We start from the raw sequence: 22,265 nt of genomic DNA on the forward strand, positions 1-22,265 counted from the left end.
ATGCGTTTTGCCGATGCGTTTTGCCGATGCGTTTTGCCAATGTGTTTTGTCTATGTACGTGCTCACAGGTTCTGTCATCTTCTGTTTCTGTCTGGTTGAGACAGGAGACAGATTATGATCTACAGGACTTTAATGAGGACCAACCAACCTTTTGATACAGGATGCAGGAACTGTCACCTGTTATAAAGCGAAGGGCGCTAGGGTAGACGGCATCCAAAGGTTTAAGAGGAGTGGAACTGGCACGAAAGTTGAGTGTACAACTTTCTGTCAGACAGGACACAATGTGTGCTTTCTGATGGTGTCAAGTCTACTTACCTTTATATTACTAAAGGTGTCCCACAGGGGTCGATTTTGGGACCTGTCCGCTTTACCATTTATATAAATAATATTGGTCTATCTGCAAAGACCTATAATGTTAATCTGTATGCAGATTTCACTGTTCTGTACACTACTGCCGCTACGGCTGACCAGGCTATGTTGGAGCTGCAATCTGATTTTGTCTCCTTGCAGAAGGACCTTGTCGATTTAAAATTGGTACTTAAAGCCGGAAAAACTAAATGTACGCTGTTTTCTAATTCTCGTAGAACTTTTTGAGATGGCTTACACATTTATGCATTGGATGGTTCTTTCATCGAGCAGGTTCCAGCCTATAATTATCTGGGCTTTTGGATTGACAGTAATGTGACGTTTAAAAAACGTACGGTGACACCATTTATTGGAATGCGGCAGCAACTACTCTTAAACCTTCGGATGCCGTCTACCACAGCGCCCTTCACTTTATCACAGGTTACAGTTTTWCTACGCATCACTTCATCCTGTATCAAAAGGTTGGCTTGTCCTCGTTAGAGTCCCCTAGAATCACTTCATTACTCCCTTTTTGCTTACAAAGCCGGCATATTGAGCAACAACCGTCCTGCTATAGGGACACCGATCCCGTAGAGGTTCCGACCTACCAAACGTACTGTTCAAAATTAAAAATGTGCGACACCAAACCCGTTCACAGGGATGGTTACTACACAGGGAACTCTCAAGGTTCAACTAGTACTTATTGATCTAAGTAAATCCTCCTTCAGTTTCAGTCCACCCCATTTTTGGAATAGCCTACAAAACTCAGTACATGTACACCTTGACTCTCTGGCGCCTGTAGGGCAATTCAGGACTTTAATGTTGAATGAATCTAATGATAATTGAAACTGTTTGGATTTCATGTAAATCATTGTATTTGTGGTGTTTGAAGCCGTAGTGTTGATTCTGTCATGTGTAGTTTATTTTATTTGTATTGATCATTTTGAATATGTTGTATTGTTGTCCTCAGGGCACCATGGCAAATGAGACTCTGGTCTCTATGGGTTCCCCTGAATAAACAACAGTTCAATACAAAAAAATAGAAGAGAAAGAGAAAGAGAGAGAGAGAAAGAGAGAAAGAGAGAAAGAGAGAGAGAGAGAAATGTAAATAGGGGGAATCTGACTGTCTCAAGGCTGTTGCTGTTGCTGTTGCTGTTGGTGTGTGCCTCCTCTGTGTGATACCAACATCAACTCAACAAAAAAAGAAACGTCCCRTTTTCAGGACCCTGTCTTTCAAAGATAATTCGTAAAAATCCAAATAACTTCACAGCTCAGACTGTCCGCAATAGGCTGAGAGAGGCTCGACTGAGGGCTTGTAGGCCTGTTGTAAGGCAGGTCCTCACCAGACAACACCGGCAACACCGTTGCCTATGGGCACAAACCCACCGTGGCTGGACCAGACCGGACTAGCAGAAAGTGCTCTTCACTGACGAGTCGCGGTTCTGTCTCACCAGGGGTGATGGTTGGATTTGCATTTATCGTCGAAGGAATGAGCGTTACACCGAGACCTGTACTCTGGAGTGGGATTGATTTGGAGGTGGATGGTCCATCATGATATGGGGCGGTGTGTCACAGCTTCATCGGACTGAGCTTGTTGTCATTGCAGGCAATCTCAACGCTGTGCGTTACAGGGAAGAGATCCTCTTCCCTCATGTGGTACCCTTCCTGCAGGCTCATCCTGACATGACCCTCCAGCATGACAATGCCACCAGCCATACTGCTCGTCCTGTGCGTGATTTCCTGCAAGACAGGAATGTCAGTGTTCTGCCATGGCCAGCGAAGAGCCCGGATGATCTCAATTCCATTGATCGGAGGGTGAGGGCTAGAGCCATTCCCCCCAGAAATGTCCGGGAACTTGCAGGTGCCTTGGTGGAAGAGTGGGGTAACATCTCACAGCAAGAACTGGCAAATCTGGTGCAGTCCATGAGGAGGAGATGCACTGCAGTTCTTAATGCAGCTGGTGGCCACACCAGATACTGACTGTTACTTTGGATTTTAACCCCCCCTTTGTTCAGGGGCGCATTATTCCATTTCTGTTAGTCACATGTCTGTGGAACCTGTACAGTTTATGTCCCAGTTGTTGAATCTTGTTATGTTCATACAAATATTTACACATGTTCAATTTGCTGAAAATAAACACAGTTGACAGTGAGAGGACGTTTCTTTTTTGCTGAGTTTACATGCTGGTGTTTTCACTGATTCATGTACAACATCTCTGGAATCTGTTTGGTTACAAAGTGACTGGCACTCCATGTGAAATGTCKAACTACGTTTCTTATCAGTACGCGTTTCAGGCTACCGTGCTGTTATTGTGAGAATGGTCTGTTACGGCTGAATAGTAAGCCATTTCAATGTGTTATCAGTTCTGAAATGCAAGACTGATGTACATGAGAACAGAACATGTTTTAGACCTGAACGTATCCCTCAATCCATGAATAAGAATCACAGAGCATTGCCTGTGTTCTGGTGTAGTCCATCTCTTCCTCTTCTCTGTGTGTCGCAGYTAAAGATGTCCCAGGTGAAACAGGTGGGCCTGCTGGCTGCCGGGTGCCAGCCCTGGAACAAAGATGTGTGTGCTGCCAGTGAAGACCGGTTCGCTTACTGTGCAACACTTGCTATATATGTCTACCAGGTAATTAGCTTGGCAAACATCGGTGTGTGTGTGTGTTTGTGTGTGTGTGCTCGTGCGTCCGTGTGCCTGTGCACATGTGTGCGCGCATGCGTGTGTGTGCGCGCGTGTTGGCATGCGTGCGTCTCTCTTTGTGTGTGTTCTCTCACTTCTCTGTCGAAAGGACATTCAAAAGAGATGTCTAATCTGCAAGTGATTTCTGTCATTGACGTTTTCCTCATCTATCATTATCTGTGCCACTCCATCTGTTTACATATGTAACACCAATACCAATATATTCCTTGTGGTTCCAATCTGCAACCATGTAGTTGGACCACCGATACAATGAGTTCAAGCTTCGAGCCATCATGTCAGAGCACAAGAAGACCATCACGGCCATAMCGTGGTGCCCACACAACCCCGAGGTGTTTGCCAGCGCCAGCGCTGACAACCTGCTCATCATCTGGAACGTGGCAGAGCAGAAGATTGTGGCCAGGCTGGATAACACCAAAGGTACTGATAATGAACTATGCCCAGTGGAGGCAGATGTACAGGGGAGTGGGTGGGCCAGAGGGGGGTGTTCAGTAGGGAGAAAACGTTTTGAAACAAGGTGGAGCGGAAAGTTGTGGCCAGACTAGATAACACCAAACGTGCTAAACATAGAGACACATGGTCTGTATAACGCAAAAGATACTGGTTCTGATCAATCATCAGAATGGAAATGAGGAATGACTGTGGACCAGTGGTAAGGGAGTTTACGTGGGAGTAGGCTCCTCTTTAGACACTACTGATGGGAGATGTGTCAGAGGCTAGAGAGAGTAGGTTGGGTTGCCTTGGGAGGGTGACTCAGTGTAGTGAAGTGTTTGTGTGCTTAGTAATGTCATTAGGACTGGCTATTGTTGTTGGTACACTGACTCCTATCAGGAGGGAGATGGCTGACGACTGGGTGGTTTGGTGTTATTTGTTTTTCTAGGAGAGAGAGAGTGTGTGTGTGGGCGGGTGGTGGGGAGTCAATATAACCTAGAGACCATGGAATAAATCATCGAAAAAAACAAATAAAAAACAAGTCTATCATACCAAGGACTATTAACAACAAAATACAAGTAACATCAAAAAAATGATCAAAAGGAGATGACGAATTAACACTAGTGCTATCGACATACAACAACCACAAGAAGAACAAATAACTTTAATTGAATACACCCACTTAGTGTGAATGTGTGTGTTTGTTGTGTGTGTGTGTTGTTCTGTGTGTGTGTGTGGTGTGTGTGTGTGTGTGTGTTGTGTGTTGTGTGGTGTGTGTGTGTGTGTGTGTGTGTGTGTGTGTGTGTGTGTGTTTGTGTGTGTGTGTGTGTGTGTGTGTGTGTGTGTGTGTGTGTGTGGTATCTAATGGTCTCTAACCCTTGTGTACCATCACCCAGGCATCCCAGCGTCTCTGAGCTGGTGCTGGAACGCAGGTGACGGCGTGGCGTTTGTGTCCCACCGGGGCCCTCTCTACCTGTGGGCCATCAGCGGGCTGGACGCCGGCGTCACCATCCACAAGGAGGCACACAGCTTCCTGTCCGATATCTGTCTGTTCCGCTGGCACCCCGTCAAGAAGGGCAAGGTGGTGTTTGGACACACAGACGGGAGCCTCTCTATCTTCCAGCCAGGTAAGACTGAGGCTGCATCTCAATAGTATCAATAGGTGTCTTAGTCATAGATAGTCTAGACTAAGGCTGCATCTCAATGTCTAAGGATAGTCAATCAATCAGTCAAATTTATTTATAAAGCCCTTCTTACATCAGCTGATGTCCAAAGTGCTGTACAGAAATCCAGCCTAAAACCCCAAACAGCAAGCAATGCAGGTGTAGAAGCACGGTGGCTAGGAAAAACTCCCTAGAAAGGCCAGAACCTCGGAAGAAACCTAGAGAGGAACCAGGCTATGAGGGGTGGCCAGTCCTCTTCTGGCTGTGCCGGGTGGAGATTATATACAGAACATGGCCAAGATGTTCAAATGTTCATAGATGACCAGCAGGGTCAAATAATAATAATCACAGTAGTTGTCGAGGGTGCAACAAGTCAGCACCTCAGGAGTGAATGTCAGTTGGCATTTCATAGCTGATCATTCATAGTATCTCTACCGCTCCTGCTGTCTCTAGAGAGTTGCAAACAGCAGGTCTGGGACAGGTAGCACATCCGTTGAACATGTCAGGGTTCCATAGCCGCAGGCAGAACAGTAGAAACTGAAGTAGCAGCACGGCCAGMTGGACTGGGGACAGCAAGGAGTCATCAGGCCAGGTAGTCCTGAGGCATGGTCCTAGGGCTCAGYTCCTCTGAGAGAAAGAAAGAAAGAAAGAAAGAGAGAAAAGAGACAGAGAGAATTAGAGAGAGCATACTTAAATTCACACAGGACACCGGATAAGACAGGAGAAATACTCCAGATATAACAGACTGACCCTAGCCACCCCGACACATAAACTACTGCAGCATAAATACTGGAGGCTGAGACAGGAGGGATCGGGAGACACTAAACAGACAGGATATAACCCCACCCACTTTGCCAAAGCATAGCCCCCACACCACTAGAGGGATATCTTCAACCACCAACTTACCATCCTGAGACAAGGCCGAGGATAGCCCACAAAGATCTCCGTCATGGCACAACCGAAGTGGTAGCCAACCCGGACAGGAAGATCACATCAGTGACTCAACCCTCTCAAGTGACGCACCCCTCCTAGGGACGGCATGGAAGAGCACCAGTAAGCCAGTGACTCAGCCCCTGTAATAGGGTTAGAGGCAGAGAATCCCAGTGGAGAGAGGGGAACCGTCCAGGCAGAGACAGCAAGGGTGATTTGTTGCTCCAGTGCCTTTCCGTTCACCTTCACACTCCTGGGCCAGACTACACTCAATCATAGGACTTACTGAAGAGATGAATCTTCAATAAAGACTTAAAGGTTGAGACCGAGTCTGTGTCTCTCACATGGGTAGACAGACCATTCCATAAAAATMGAGCTCTATAGGAGAAAGCCCTGCCTCCAGCTGTTTTCTTGGAAATTCTAGGGACAGTAAGGAGGCCTGCGTCTTGTGACCGTAGCGTACGTGTAGGTATGTACGGCAGGACCAAATCGGAAAGATAGGTAGGAGCAAGCCCATGTAATGCTTTGTAGGTTAGCAGTAAAACCTTGAAATCAGCCCTTGCCTTAACAGAAAGCCAGTGTAGAGAGGCTAGCTCTGGAGTAATATGATCACATTTTTTGGTTCTAGTCAAGATTCTAGCAGCCGTGTTTAGCACTAACTGAAGTTTATTTAGTGCTTTATCCGGGTAGCCGCAAAGTATAGCATTGTAGTAGTCTAACCTAGAAGTGACAAAATCATGGATACATTTTTCTGCATCCTTTTTGGACAGAAAGTTTCTGATTTTTGCAGTGTTACGTAGATGGAAAAAAGCTGTCCTTGAAAAAGTCTTGATATGTTCGGCAAAAGAGAGATCAGGGTCCAGAGTAACGCCAGTCACAGTTTTATTTGCGACGACTGTACAACCATCAAGATTAATTGTCAGATTCAACAGAAAATCTCTTTGTTTCTTGGGACCTAGAACAAGCATCTCTATTTTGTCCGAGTTTAAAAGTTGAACATTTGCAGCCATCCACTTCCTTATGTCTGAAACACAGGCTTCCAGGGAGGGCAATTTTGGGGCTTCACCATGTGTCATCGAAATGTACAGCTGTGTGTCATCTGCATAGCAGTGAGAGTTAACATTATGTTTCCCGAATGACATCCCCAAGAGGTAAAATATATATATATATGAAAACAATAGTGGTCCTAAAACGGAGCCTTTAGGAATACTGAAATGTACAGTTGATTTGTCAGAGGACAAACCATCCACAGAGACAAACTGATATGTTTCTGACAGATAAGATCTACACCAGGCCAGAACTTGTCCGTGTAGACCAATTTGGGTTTCCAATCTCTCCAAAAGAATGTGGTGATCGATGGTATCAAAAGCAGCACTAAGGTCTAGGAGCACGAGGACAGATAGGTAGCCTAGTGGGTGGGGTGGCAGGTAGCCTAGTGGTTAGAATGTTGGACTAGTAATGGAAAGGTTGCAAGGTTGCAAGGGAAAAAATCTGTCGTTCTGCCCCTGAACAAGGCAGTTAACCTACTATTCCTAGGCCGTCATTGAAAATAAGAATTTGTTCTTAACTGACTTGCCTAGTTAAATAAAGGTAAAATATAAAGATGCAGAGCCTCGGTCTGACACCATTAAAAGGTAATTTACCACCTTCACAAGTGCAGTCTCAGTGCTATGATGGGGTCTAAAACCAGACTGAAGCGTTTCGTATACATTGTTTGACTTCAGGAAGGCAGTGAGTTGCTGCGCAAAAGCTTTTTCTAACATTTTTGAGAGGAATGGGAGATTCGATATAGGCTGATAGTTTTTTATATTTTCTGGGTCAAGGTTTGGATTTTTCAAAAGAGGCTTTATTACTGCCACTTTTAGTGAGTTTGGTACACATCCGTACCATCCGTACTCACAATACCCATCCATACTGAGTACACATCCGTACTGCATCTCAATAGTCTATAGATAGTCTAGACTGAGGCTGCATCTCAATAGTCTATAGACATTCTAGACTGTGGCTGCATCTCAATTGTCTAAAGTGGCTTCATCTCTTTGTCTTATCTCCTTCATTTGCACTGATGTGAAAGAACTGGGCATGCGTTTCCCTATTACAAACAATTTTACATTTGAGTCATTTAGCTAGCACACACTCTTAACCAGAGCGACTTACAATAATTTTAGTCGGGAAAAACAACCACATATTAATTATTGCAAGTACAGATGTAGGATCTAAATTTGAGACAGTTTGCTATAGCAGGAAAATAATCCTTCAGCAACAGGAAATGTGAATTATTATGTGGATTATAATTAATGGATATATTTTGTAGATGTTGATCCATTTTTTGTTAGGGCAAATCAAGACTGACATTTTAAAGTGAAAATGACATACTATAGAAGCCTTTTAAAACCTTGAATACAATACAAGTTTGCATTTCCTGCTGTGCAGGAAAATTCTCAGCAACAAGAGTGATCAAATTAAGATCTTACATCTGTAGACCCTTCTTCGAAATAGCTGCTATCAGCAGAATCAGTGCCAGGAAGAAAAAACACAACCTTTAAATATGTATTTATTGACTGTTTCTTCCACATGGGAACCTTTATTTGGTACCTCCAGGTATTTCATTAGGGGCTGTGGTGACTTTATTTAGTCAGTTGATGCAGCAGGTCTCCTCTCCTGTCCTAGGATCTAAAAACCAGAAGCACGTGTTGCGCCCGGAGTCTTTAGAGGGGACGGATGAGGAGGACCCGGTCACAGCGTTGGAGTGGGATCCCCTGTCTACAGACTACCTCCTAGTGGCCAACCTGCATAATGGCATCKGAATGGTAGACTCAGAGGGGCTCACCTGTGTCACTACCTTCAGCTTCCCCAGTTCAGCTGCCTCTGTACAGTGTCTGGCCTGGGTCCCCAGTGCACCCGGCATGTTCATCACTGGAGGTAAGGACATATTGGGGTAGGGTTTACGGGTAGGGTACAATGGGTTAGGGTGCAGGGTGTAGGGGGAGGGGAAAGCTGGGTCCCCAGCGCCCCTGGCATGTTCATCACTAGAGGTAAAGAAATGGGGGTAGGGTTTAGGGGGTAGGATATAAGGGGTAGGGTACTGGGGGGTTAAGGTAAGGTCACAGCCTTGGGTTTGTTCTTTACATGAGGTAGGGTATGTTTATCAGTGTAGGTAGCTAGAGGTCAGGTGTGTAAGGCTCAGGCCTTTAGAACTTGGGTCAATACCACTGTTCCAACGTGTTCCTTCTGTTTCCAGATTCTCAAGTTGGTGTGTTGAGGATATGGAACGTGTCCAGATCTACACCTCTGGACAACTTCAAACTGAAGATGACCGGCTTCCATGCTTTACATGTGTTAAACTCTCCCCCAGCCAAGAAATGTAAGCATTAGACACACTACTGACACATTAGCTCTGGTAATCCACAGATGAAGGTAGAATCCACAGTCTGCAGCACACGCTTAGAAAAAAGGTGCTATCTACAGCTGTCCCAATAGGAGAACCCTTTGAAGAACCCTTTTTGGTTCGAGGTAAAACCGMTTTGTTTCAAGGCATAATCCTTTTGGGTTCCATGTACAACCCTTTCCACAGAGAGAGTTGTATATGGAACCCAATAGGGTTCTACCTKGAACCAAAAAGGGTTACACTATACTGACAGCCGAAGAACCCTTTTGGGTCCCTTTTTTCTAAAAGTGTACAATAACTTCAGGGTTATGGATATGAATGACTGATCTTGTGAAATAAGATTGCTATATCTCTTGGAAAAACTGTAACTTTTCCATAGCATAGTGTGTTCTTTCSCCATTCTTGCTATCACCTGACCCCTCCTGGCCCCGCCATTATTTGCCTCCRACCCTCTTTTCAGCCTTGAGCTCCATCTCCCCGACAAAGAACCACTACACATCATCCACCAGTGAGGCTGTTCCTCCTCCTACTCTATCCCAGAACCAGGCCTTCTCCCTCCCCCCGGGCCACGCTGTCTGCTGCTTCATGGATGGAGGGGTTGGGCTCTACGACATGGGAGCCAAGAAGTGGGACTTCCTACGAGACCTGGTGAGGGAGGGAGGGGAAGAGATTGGGGGAGGGGGGGTGAAAAGAAGGGAGGACAAGTGGGGAGGGAGGTAGGGAAATTGGGATGATCGTAAGGGCATTCTTCTATTTCTTGTTTGTGTCTGCATTTCTGTTGTACATAWCTCCCAATCCAGTTCATGTTGAAGAAGACCTGACCATGAAACAATATGTTGTTCTCAGGGTCATGTTGAGACCATATTTGACTGTAAGTTCAAGCCAGATGACCCCAACCTGTTGGCGACAGCCTCGTTTGACGGGACCATTAAGGTGTGGGACATCAACACCCTCACGGCAGTTAATACGTCTCCCGGCAACGAGGGTGTGGTCTACTCTCTGTCCTGGGCTCCTGGTAAGACATGGGGAGAGAACACACACAGACCATAATACTTTGGGTGTTTCTCAATATGCATTTGACCGTGTTCCACACTCTCGTGCTCCGAGTGCATTCTCCGAGGATGTTCTTGTGAGGACGAGAGTATAGAGAACGCATAAACCATGACATTTGAGAAGCACTCCCCCTACTGTATTACCTCACGCTGCACCTCCCCATTCAGTGAACCTTCTTCCAGCCAGGTCAATGGCAACAATAGAGACGAAACAAGATATACACAAAGCAAATGTTTTACTTCATAACTATCAGCTAGCTATATGTGAATCGTAATAATCTAGCTAACCAGACAGTTTAACAGGCAAAAATGACCTAAAACGAATGTTATGCAAGGTTGATGTCAACTCTTCGTCGGTGGCTCGCTACCAATTCTTCGTGGCTATCTAGCTAGCTAACAGTAGTAGCTAACAATTCCCCCTATTGATTTACTAGGCTTGCTATCTCTGCACAGTACAGTGGATATTGTAGGCAGGTAAACATGCCAAAAATAACACAGTATGCATTTCTTAATGTATCAAGAAAAAACATTGTAGTCAGTTTCTTTTTTCTCGCTTCAGCTCAAATAATGGCCATTGATTTCAAGAATTTAGCGTGTTTTTTTTACATGGTTGCGTCATATTTCTGTGCACACTTTCCACTGAAGATTGCGTCTATGCACGCGTCAAAATATGTACAAATGGAGTACGCAGCCGAGGAGGGCCCGCGTGTCCCATTGAGCATACTTTAATATGCACTCATACTCCGACCTTCCTATTCTCTAATTCCAAACACCCTTTATAMACCATAATTCGTCATGTTGACTTTTATTTTGAAAACTGCTCTGCTGGTGATGAATAGATGTTTTATGAACGCCTTAAGTATATATTTTCAAGTAAAGTGTTACCTTGAGTTCTTTCCCATTAATAACGATTTACTGAATATAAATTAAGAAGTCAACGTTATGCATTTTTTTTTTATGATTCAAACCAAGTTATGAAATATGTTGCGCTTTCTTGCGTTCGTTCATTTGGAAGTCGTAAATATGTCTCTTGTTATCTTRGTGTGTGTTCTCCGAAAGGAGACCTGAACTGCATAGCCGGAGCCACGTCCCGGAACGGTGCATTCATCTGGGATGTGAAGAAAGGCAAGATGATCACACGATTCAATGAGGTATGTCAACAACCCTGGCCAAAAACATGACAGTCATAAGGGCTTTTCACACTACTGAGCCGAACCGAGCTAAACCWAACCAAGCTGTACTGAGCTAGCCTGGTTACGCATCCACTAGCCAGCACAGGTTTGTTCGGGTCGGCATGATAGTGTGAAAAGGTTCATAGAGTGATCTATCACTAATCTCTTTAGTTTATCAATATTTATTTTTACGCCATAGACTTTTTGTTCCCTTGTGTACTCAACAGCATGGGAATAATGGTATCTTCTGTATCGCATGGAGCCATAAGGACTCTAAAAGAATAGCCACATGTAGTGGCGACGGCTTTTGCATCATTAGGACCATCGACGGCAGGGTCTTACACAAGTACAAGCACCCTGCTGCTGTGTTRGGTTGTGACTGGAGCCAGAATAACAAGTAAGAGTCCAGTTGTGTAGTTCACCTTTCATACTGTATAACAAGTATACTGGAAGATATAGTTTTATTACCTATATTCTACTAGATCTTATATCCTCTCTCTCTCTCTCCTTCCTCCTTCCTTCCTTCCTTCCTTCCTTCCTTCCTTCCTTCCTTCCTTCTTCCTTCCTTCCTTCCTTCCTTCCTTCCTTCCTTCCTTCCTTCCTTCCTCTTCTTCCTTCCTTCCTTCCTTCCTTCCTTCCTTCCTTCCTTCCTTCCTTCCTTCCTTCCTTCCTTCCTTCCTTCCTTCTCTCTGTCTCTGTATCTATCCATCTCTCTCTTTCTTCTCTCACTCTTTTTTCTTTTCTCTCTCTCTCTCTTCTCTCTCTCCATTCCCAGAGATATGATAGCCACGGTTGTGAGGATAAAAAAACGTGCGTGTGTACTACCTGGCCACCAGTTCTGACCAGCCACTCAAGGTGTTCACGGGTCACCTGGCCAAGGTGTTCCACGTGCGCTGGTCTCCTCTCCGAGAGGGTATTCTCTGCAGTGGCTCAGATGACGGGTACATGCAGTACATTAATACATTATTRATATATGTTCTTTCACTGAGTCTCACAGCACATTGCATTAGGGTKATTTATCACATCCACCAATGTGTAACAGTACCTGAATAATGCATGGCAAACACTTTGTACTGATACACAGATACTGATACACAGGTAGTTATTTGATATGCTACCAATATCAATACAGATGCCATTGGTTTGAGTAGTCACTCTATTATGTATATGGGAGTCCGTATATAACCCCTCCCTCCCTCCCTCTCCAGGACTGTGCGTATCTGGGATTATACCCAGGATGCCTGTATCAACGTGCTGAGTGGTCACACGGCGCCGGTCCGAGGCCTGATGTGGAACACGGAGGTGCCCTACCTGCTGACCAGCGGCAGCTGGGACTACACCATTAAAGTCTGGGACACCAGGGACGGAACCTGCCTGGACACCTGCTACGACCACGGCGCTGATGTTTATGGTACCGGTCCTCAGTAATGAATCAGGAACACCACACTGCAGCCATCATCAAATCGACTCAACCACTGGCCCAGGATCATTTCTAGACTGCAAACTGACCACCAGAAGCCCAAACATATAATATTTGACTAAAACATTATCATCTCAAACCTTGCTTGGGTTTTCATACAATCACATATCTCCATCTCTATTATGCGTGGGAATCCAAATTCAAATCACTTGGAGCTGATTTGCTGGTGTCTTCACAGCCTTTTATGTCCAACAAGAAAAAAAATCAAATATTGGGGGGGGGGTTTGTTCACAAACTTTGGGGGCCAAATAAAATCATCTGCGGACCACCAGTTGGGGACCACCAGTTGGGGAAGCCTGCTATGCTTTATAGAGGTCACTGAATGTGAAATGAAATATATGGTACTGTTTCTACACTGACACTGTGTCTGCAATGCTGTAACCTGATCTGATTCCTCCAGGCCTGACRTGCCACCCCAGCCGTCCGTTCACCATGGCCTCATGTTCCCGGGACTCTACGGTCAGGTTGTGGTCCCTCACTCCGCTCATCGCTCCGCTCCTGGTCAACGTCCTGGCTGACCACAGCTGGGACGACATCATCGGCAACACGGGTCAGTCAAATGTTTACGATACTGAAGAAATGTTTTGTGTAGAACATGTACAGTGGAGGGTAAGGCACGTAAACACCCTTATTTTGTGCCAGTGTTTACCAACCTTTCGCTGAAAAGAAATGCATTGAAAATATAAGGAGCGTAACTTTACTCAACGCGAACTGTGGTTAGCGTTTGCGCGTCAATTTGTTTTACCTCTACATCACTGGCCATGTAGAATAAGGAATCGTGTTAGTTCTATGTGCTACATTTCTATCTGTATACACTCCAGGATGAGGGATTCATCAGTAAACARRRRTTWWRKKRRRRCCKWRKYMRKKRWWMYKSYWWWTMMTWKSGYAYMMMTMYWTWKRRKWMYKKWRKKATATGTTGATTGCTCKTAAKTCTGTCTCCACTGTGAGAGAGTGATACCGCAAATATTTATCAGTCCAAACACGACATAGCCTCACAAGAACCATWATTCMGAATCTGTGTGTGTCTGTATGGTAGAGTACTATATCCCCTCCTCTCCTCCAGATCGGGCCATGGTACCTGGTGCTACCCCTCTGCTCTGTGGGAAGGTGTCCAGAGACATCAAGCAGGAGCTGGATAAACTCTCCAGTGAAGTACGGYTGAAGAAACTCAGGTGGTTCTCCGAATGTTTCTCTGTGAGTATATTTACTTGCAATTTTCCTTAKATTAATAGCACTCTATRTACAGTCATTTAGTTATTCCWTTCCCGTAGTCCAGACACATGGTTTTAATCTGATGGTTTGATGGAAGTATAGTCGTTTTTTCCTTGGTATACTTTTACGTCATCAGGTATCAAATAACCTATGGATAACCCTTTAAGTTAGTACTCCTATTTGGTAGTAATATTAGCACATATTACTGGAATCACCATGTATTATGTACTGTACTTTACATACTACCTACTCTTATGAAGTGCTTAGGAATACTTTTTCTATGTTCTTTCCTCCAGCCACCAGGGGGCAGTCATAACCTGTGGGACCTGGTGTCAGTGATCAADGGGCAGGACGACAGTCTGCTTCCCCAGAGCTACGGCAAGGGCATCATGCACATGAAACACTTGGTCCGCTTCAAAACCGTAAGTCGACCACTGACTGACTGASTGTCTCATCTCACACATGATCCAGTCCCTTCAGATCTGCAAACATCCAAGGGTTAGGGCCAAAGGAAAGGGGGATGGAGTGATTTTGGACCAAGCGTATGAGTCATATTTCTAAGGGGTTCGTTTTCAAAAGAACATCAAACGTTTCACGACTATTCACTTACATTTCAATGTGTCTGTTCTGTAGTCTGAGGCCCAGGAATTGACCATAGTGAAGATGTCTAAGTTCGGCGGGGGGATCGGGGCTCCCAGTAAAGAGGAGAGACTGAGAGACGCAGCAGAGATCCATCTGAGACTGGGGCAGATCCAGAGATACTGTGAGCTCATGGTGGAACTGGGAGAGGTAATGGACTGATTCATTATAGGCCCTAGGCTACACTCTTAGGGGGGAAAAGGGTTCCAAAAGGGTTCTGCGGCTGTCCCCATAGGTAGAACCCTTTTTGCTTCCAGGTAGAACCCTTTTTGGTTCCTGGTAGAACTCTTTTGGGTTCTGTGTAGAAGGGTTTTACCTGGAACCAAAAGGGTTTATTCAAAGGGTTCTCCTATGGGGACAGCCGCAGAATCATTTTTTGGTACCAGATAGCATATTTTGTCTGTGTGTAGAACAACTATGGGTGTATCAGGAACAACACATGGACTCATACGGCGTTACAGTATGTCCCTCATTAAAGGGTGTCCATGAACAATCCCAGCATTAWWTGCTGTACATAAGGATGATGTTTGTCATGTTTTCTGTGTTTGCCAGTGGGACAAGGCATTGTCKGTTGCCCCTGGTGTATCCACAAAGTARTGGAAGAAYCTCATGCAACGGTATGTTTTGAGWTAGTTTGTCAATTCAAGAGGCATGTTATGGTTACGTGRACATTTGAGCCATTTAGCGGACTTGCAATTAGAACCACAACAGTGGCTGTTGACTTCCTTACTCAATGCGTGTGTCCTCGTAGAAGAGCCGACCAGCTGATGCAGGAAGAAAACCATGATGTCATCCCGTACTGCATCGCCACGGGAGACGTGAGGAAGCTGGTCAACTTCTTTACTGCCAGGGGTCAACTGAACGAGGCGCTGCTAGTGGCTCAGGTATGTCGACATTGACATCCTTCGATTAATTGTATAGTTAGAAAACAAAGTAACATAATATATAAAACATGTATTGGTTCCAATCGGAACCCCTGTTCTCTAAAGGAGAGAACAAAATACCACCGTGTTAATGGACTTATCTGGATTGATGAAGGTTCATTCAGCCAAATTGCTGTCGTACGGCATACCTTTGTTGTTGTTCTTGTACAGGGAGCTTGTGAAGGCAACATCCACGTGCCTCAGACCGCCGTAATCAACCATACAACCACTACAGACAGCGACGACATACAGGCATATAACGGGTGTGTCCTTTTCACATGCAAATACACAATTTTGCCTAATTATGGAGCGTTCCACAGGATACGTAATCACCATCCTGTCCATGGTGCATTTCATCTATACTGGGCAACTGAATATCCCCTCGTGACCCCAGGCTTGTGAGGGTGAAGTGTAATCTCTGTTGTTCCAGGCTACTGCAGTGTGTATGTAAGGAGCTAGCGGAGTGGTATTTCCAAGATGGCCGTGCTGTGCTGGCAGCCTGCTGTCACCTGGCTGTGGACAACACTGAGGTAAACACACAGACAGGGCATGATGGCGTCAAAGGTTACATATGATCCTCTATGTATGTTCTCTTGTCATACACACATAACATTCACGGTTATTTTTATTCCGTTATTTTACCAGGTAAGTTGACTGAGAACACAATCTCATTTACAGCAACAACCTGGGGAATAGTTACAGGGGAGAGTGAACCCATCGTAAACTGGGGATTATTAGTTGACCGTGATGACTTGAGGGCCAGATTGGGAATTTAGCCAGGACACCGGGGTTAACACCCCTACTCTTACGATAAGTACAATGTGATCTTTAATGACCTCAGAGAGTCAGGACACACGTTTAACGTCCCATCCAAAAGACTGCACCGGGATATTTTTTTAGACCAGAGGAAAGAGTGCCTCCTACTGGCCCTCCAACACCACTTTCAGCAGCATCTGGTCTCCCATCCAGGGACTGACCAAGACCAACCCTGCTTTAGCTTCAGAAGCAAGTCAGCAGTGGTATGCAGGGTGGTATGCTGCTGGCACTGCTGGTGGTATGCTGCTGGCACTGCTAGCTGCATGCTAGTTGTACACCTGAAACCTAAAGCTGGTTATGAGCTACCCTCCTGCAGGGTTTTGTTCCAACCCTACTCCCAATACACCCGGTTCTACTAATCAGCGGCTCATCTGGCCCTTGATTGGCTGAATCAGGTATTTACGTGTCGGGCTGGAGCAAAAACCTACAGAGCACTAATGCCTATGAATGTGAACATAAATGGGCATATTTAGTAGATGCATAACTTATCATGTTGTTGTGTGTCCCCCACAGCTAGCTATGGCCAGTCTGATCCGGGGTAATGAGCTGGAGCTGGCTGTGTGTGTAGGGCTGGTTTTGGGAGAATCAGCCAATCAGGCCACTCACTACGTCCTGGAGCTACTAGCCAGGAAGTACATGACCGCACCCACCTGGTAAGAGCCAATTACAACTCTTCATGAGAGGGCTAATAAATATGACAGGCTAGATTATATATATTCTCCATATGATTGTGAATATACAGAGTGCATTTGTTTATCATCTCCATTCTCTCATTTCTTGTAGCTTTCCATCAGTTGGAAGCAGGTATTACACATTTTTCATGTATCATAACCTAGTGTTTAATGCGAGAATGGATTTGACTTTATTCTGGATTGATTTTGTTCCATCCGGTTGTACCTGGTCTTGTACAGTACCTTACCTCATTCATAAAGACTGCTTGGGTTTTCAAAGGGATGTGTGGATGTGTCCTCTGCAATCCAACTACTGGACTAATGTCACCACCCTTCTCCTTCCCAGGGACCTGGCAGCTGACCTTCTCCAGATGATCCCAGACAACCAGGTCCTGCTGGCCAAGCTGTGTGCCTTCTACCCTGGGAGCTCCTCAGAGATAGACCAAATCCATGAAAAAGTTGGTGCTGAAATTCAGKGGGAAATTCCCTATTGAGCATCCTTTTTAGTCCAAACTGGGCCCGGGAAACCGGCCCTAATTGTTTAAACAGAAGAACATAGAAATAGACCTATCGACAATATGACATGAAAATGTCAACAACAACATTGAAGTAAGAAATGCATGTTAATAATTGGTGGTGTTGTTCCAGTGTGGTCTTCCCAGTCTGGAGGAGTGTCAGGCGTTAGCTGAGTCGGCTGTCAGCGAGGGTGACATCTTCAATGCTGTCAAGTACTATCTAATGAGTCCAGAACCCGAGGCAGCCCTGCTTGTTGGCATCACCCACGTCAAAGAACAGCTGAGTGATTCTGACTGGACCGTAGACTCTGTCCACCCTATCCTGGACCTTCTGGGTTACATGAGAACGGACCGGCTCATACTTGCCAAGTTCACTGAGTAAGTGAATGGGAATCAGAATGTGTGAGACAACGTCACCTGGGTCTAGGCAGGTAGCCTAGTGGTTAAGAGTGTTGGGCCAGTAACCCGAAAGGTTTATGGTTCGAATCCCTGAGCCGACTAGGTGAAAAATCTGCCAATGGGCCCTTGAGCAAGGCACTTAACCCTAATTGCTCCTGTAAGTCACTCTGGATAAGAACGTCTGCTGCTATAAATTGGTCCTCAGCCCTCTCACCTTGGATGTTCTTTCTGTGTTACAGAGCTCGAAGTGAGCTGCTCATCCTATCTGGCTACATCGGTGCACTGTTGGCCATCAGAAGACAATACTCCAGCATCGTTCCTGCACTTTACGAGTACACCAGGTAAGATGCAAAAAGCCACAGTATGGAYCACTTTCTAAATGTCTATYTTGAACCTACATCACCTAATGCTTCAACGTTGAATTTAAAAGSCCTATCTCTGACCTCTCACCTTCCTCCCCAGTCAGTTGATGAAGAGGAGAGAGGTGTCTGTTCCCTTACAGATAGAGCAACTCTCTGTAGAGCTGGAGGCATGGATGGCCTGCACACAGTCTCTCATCAAGTGAGTGGAAGAATTGTCTTATCAATCCATGACACTGATATACTCTACTCTGGCCTGGCAAATACGTTAGTCGTCACGTCCAAGTATTGGACTAGCAAACTCAAGACAGTTTGAGGTTCAAAGTCTGACATTAAAACACACCGGTGTTTACCTGTCTGAATCGTTTGATTCTGTCTCCATGCCACCCAGCTCCAGGGGTCCTGATGAGGCTCCWTACACCCCTCCGTCAGAGGCCCAGAAGGCAGAGCACGCCCGTCTGCTAGACAGGCTTCAGGAGGAGCCACTCAGGGGCCTGGAGGGGCCCGACTATGTCACAGGCTCCAACCTGCCCAGCCACTCTGACGTCCAYGTCTCCTGCTTTACCGGACTCAGGATCCAGGTCAGCCTCAAGCGATCAACCAATTAATAAATCAAAGTTTATTCAGAAAAATACATTCAGAAAAATACATTGGTCACAAAGGGACAGTTTCGAGGACACAGAATATGGTTAGGGACTAGGCTTAATCTGGGTCAGGCAAACAAAGGGCTCAGCAGCAACCCAGACCGAAACCGCCATGCTTTCTAACCCCTTATAAAGAGGACCATGCTATATATAACCCATAAGTGGTTACTATTTGTAGTCCCCTAGTGGTGGGTAATCACTATGTGGGTGGTAATCAMTAAATTGCTGCTCAAGCTGTATCCACAGCGACGATTTGAAGTGCCTTTCTGCTTCAAGTGTGTCTCAGTCACTTCCTCTGGTGATTCAAGGGGAGAAAGATGACGTTACTACAACCTTTAAACTGTTTTGCAGGCCATGGTGATGTAAAGGTCAATGAMAGAAGAATAAAAGTCGTGCTGTGTTTTTCCTTTCTTCACTCAGGGCCCTGTGTTTTTCCTRGAGGACGGTAAATCGGCCATATCATTGAACGACGCCCTTATGTGGGCCAAAGTGAACCCTTTCTCACCTCTGGGGACGGGTGTCCGTCTCAACCCCTTCTAAGAGCCAGCCTAGCCAACGAGGATGGGCTACAGGACTAATAGCCTTTGATTGGTCAGCCTCCGAGGCCAAGGTCACACGGCGGTAAAAGGGCGACGTCAGGACCGACACCTGCTCCTCCTGAGAGAAAGAAGGAAGAAGGGATGGACGTTCCAGAACGAAAGAAGAGAGATGGAAGGAAGGATGCTTAAAATGAGTTCTCTCCACTATGTGCTTTTTCTATGTGGTTTACAATGTGTGCAGCACAAGTCATCCAGTCAACAGTGTTACAGCTTCTCATAGAAAACGTGTTGCCGTACTTAGACAGTGACAAAGAGGGTTCGCGTGGTTGAAACGGGTTATAGTGTTTCTATGTAGGAGCGGGACCATTGTAGTACGGCTGTCTTGTTTTACACACACCGTCACGTGCACATCAGTACCAAGACAGACAAGTCGACGAGCTATGTGATTCTTACAATGCCCATGGTCATAGCACCAGCATCATTTGATTGATGAATACCATATTTGTGTTGTATTGCTGTTGGTTTAACGTTGCGCAATGTTGCATCATCATTTCTGTCTGTTACAGAAACCAMCCCGCACACATACARGTACAAGAGCAAAGCATATGATGATGTAGGCTTACAGTGGTAGTTGATCGAAAGCAAACAAATACAGAGAAACGTACCTGTTAACCTTTTATTTAGCTTAGCATCAATCAATCAAATAATTGATGTAGGACTTGATTGCTTTCGCATTAAAACAGCTTAGCAGCATCGTGTCTGTACAGTACTGTGTTTGACTGTGAATGTATAAGACTTCTGCTGGACCAACAAAAAAAGGATGTGGACATGTAAAGTTGTCGATTAACTTGTGAATAGGTTCTTGTATTGTACATAAGACTGTAATTCCTGTTGAGTTGCGCAGCCCTGTTTCAGGGATCACAGTTGCTAGCTAGAAYMMGAGYTAGTTGGTACTGTACACGGCTAGAGACTTGCAAGTGTAATAGCTGTTACGATACTGGATCCATAGAATTAAAACTCATATTCTATGGTGGGTTCGATGCTTTAGAATGTCTCTAAGTCTCGTCAACATTACCGCGTCATAATAATTTGTAGCCATCACCTGACTGCAGAATTTGTAGTGATTTCATAATGATGACAAGCTTCTGTATGGAATTCATTATTACTATCACAATTTGGCAGACGGTGACAACCTGCTAAGACTAGCTAGCTTATATGTTAAACAGAAAGCTGTGATAAAAAGGCATTATTTGAGAATCATTTTGCTTTTGAAACACAGACTTGAATAAATAGGCTTATTAATCATTTWAAAAAATGTAATACCTGAAGGTTGTGCCTTAAAGTAGAAAACTCTTTCACTGCGACATACAGTATATTGGTAAGTAGGTACATTCATGTAAAAACAAGAGGTTTTCTTCCTTCTGCTTAATGAAACAAACATTTATTCAGATAATTTATACAAGTGTTGTGATTTTTTTAATAATGTATTGATATTAGTTTTCCACCTATACTTAAATTATCTTCAAATGCATTTATTTACATATGTATTTATTGATTATGTTTTACTTATTGACATATGTACAGTTTGTTTGTACTGCCATTGCAGTTTATAAAATGTGTTCATGAAAATATCAACATGTTAGTTTTGTAACATAAAGACGATACCAATGTAAACYTGTACAATRTGTAAGCAGGATATATTTGAGTTTTGATTAATGGAAAAGGTWAAGGATCTTCTAAATCAATTGAGAAAGTGAGTCATGCTACAGAGCACCATCTAGTATTGTAGACAAAATMAAAAAGTCTACAAAAAGAACAAACGCCTGAACTAAACCACAGCCGAAAAATGCAAGTAGTATAATCTCCAAGACCACCACATCATGGATTAACATTCTGATTTATTAGAGTGAAACAGGTGAGAAGTATGTGAAATGAGTTTTGGCAAAATACTGTACATTTTTCAGTGAGTTATGCATATACATGTCACGTTAATATATTAGTTGGCTAATATTATATAAGAAAATATTTGAAACACAATATTATTCACAGTACATCTGATTAGCATAAGAGCCTCATATAGGACAGACACAATCAGGTTATCATGGGTATCATTTTAAATATTTGTAACTTTTTCCACATTATCGGGGAATTACAAGGAGTCATTGAATCTTTAATGTACACATGTCAATGTGTAATGAATGAGCTGCATATATCCGTCTTTCGGATGTGACGTTAAACGGGTGTCCTGACTCTCTGTGGTCACTAAAGATCCCATGGCACTTATCGTAAGAGTAGGGGTGTTAACCCCYGTGTCCTGGCTAGATTKCCAATCTGGCCCACATACCATCATGGTCACCTAATCATCTCCAGCTTACAATTGTCTCATTCATCCCCTCTCCTCTCCCCTGTAACTATTRCCCAGGTCGTTGCTGTAAATGAGAATGTGCTCTCACTCAACTTACCTGGTAAAATAAGGGTGAAATAAAATAAATAAATAAAAATATATGCTACCAATGATGCAAGCAAGATAACACTGTACATTAAAGTACATGATGTTCTCTTGTTTACATAAAGGCAGCTCATTCAAACAAGATAACATAACATTCATGTGTACATTAAAGTACATTATACTATGTTATACATTACATTAAAGATTCAATGACCCCTTTCATTATTTGGGCCAATGAATATTAGGCAGTTAAACGTATGGCGTGCACAGGATTATTGGATACAAAACCAAAGTGACATGCAGATGATCCACTTGACTTAGATAGTAATGTGCAGAAAAACATGATTTACACCAATACACAATATCTTTACAGACAACTTTCTGACAAGTTGGGATCACAACGATCACCGCAGTGGGGGTGTCATTTTAACAA

At 44.4% G+C, this 22,265-nt stretch overlaps 1 protein-coding gene across 1 annotated transcript in view; it reads left to right on the forward strand.

Annotated features, from left to right (window-relative positions):
* Positions 1-19,524, forward strand: part of wdr17 (WD repeat domain 17) — a 35,957-nt gene extending 16,433 nt beyond the window's left edge. The window contains 28 exon segments of the mRNA XM_023979764.3: positions 2,849-2,977; positions 3,283-3,466; positions 4,375-4,605; positions 8,242-8,493; positions 8,813-8,935; positions 9,420-9,607; positions 9,806-9,974; positions 11,071-11,162; positions 11,411-11,580; positions 11,959-11,986; positions 11,988-12,124; positions 12,392-12,594; positions 13,064-13,213; positions 13,730-13,860; positions 14,175-14,300; positions 14,512-14,667; positions 15,070-15,134; positions 15,269-15,401; positions 15,612-15,703; positions 15,871-15,970; positions 16,770-16,909; positions 17,040-17,060; positions 17,274-17,385; positions 17,576-17,820; positions 18,081-18,182; positions 18,304-18,402; positions 18,592-18,781; positions 19,265-19,524. Of these exon segments, the coding sequence (XP_023835532.1) occupies positions 2,855-2,977; positions 3,283-3,466; positions 4,375-4,605; positions 8,242-8,493; positions 8,813-8,935; positions 9,420-9,607; positions 9,806-9,974; positions 11,071-11,162; positions 11,411-11,580; positions 11,959-11,986; positions 11,988-12,124; positions 12,392-12,594; positions 13,064-13,213; positions 13,730-13,860; positions 14,175-14,300; positions 14,512-14,667; positions 15,070-15,134; positions 15,269-15,401; positions 15,612-15,703; positions 15,871-15,970; positions 16,770-16,909; positions 17,040-17,060; positions 17,274-17,385; positions 17,576-17,820; positions 18,081-18,182; positions 18,304-18,402; positions 18,592-18,781; positions 19,265-19,384 (3,882 nt within the window). The 5' untranslated portion in view covers positions 2,849-2,854 and the 3' untranslated portion in view covers positions 19,385-19,524.
* Positions 19,525-22,265: the final 2,741 nt, after the last annotated feature.

The sequence above is a fragment of the Salvelinus sp. IW2-2015 genome, linkage group LG34 (genome assembly GCF_002910315.2).
Source record: "Salvelinus sp. IW2-2015 linkage group LG34, ASM291031v2, whole genome shotgun sequence".
Taxonomy (NCBI): Eukaryota; Metazoa; Chordata; class Actinopteri; order Salmoniformes; family Salmonidae; genus Salvelinus; species Salvelinus sp. IW2-2015.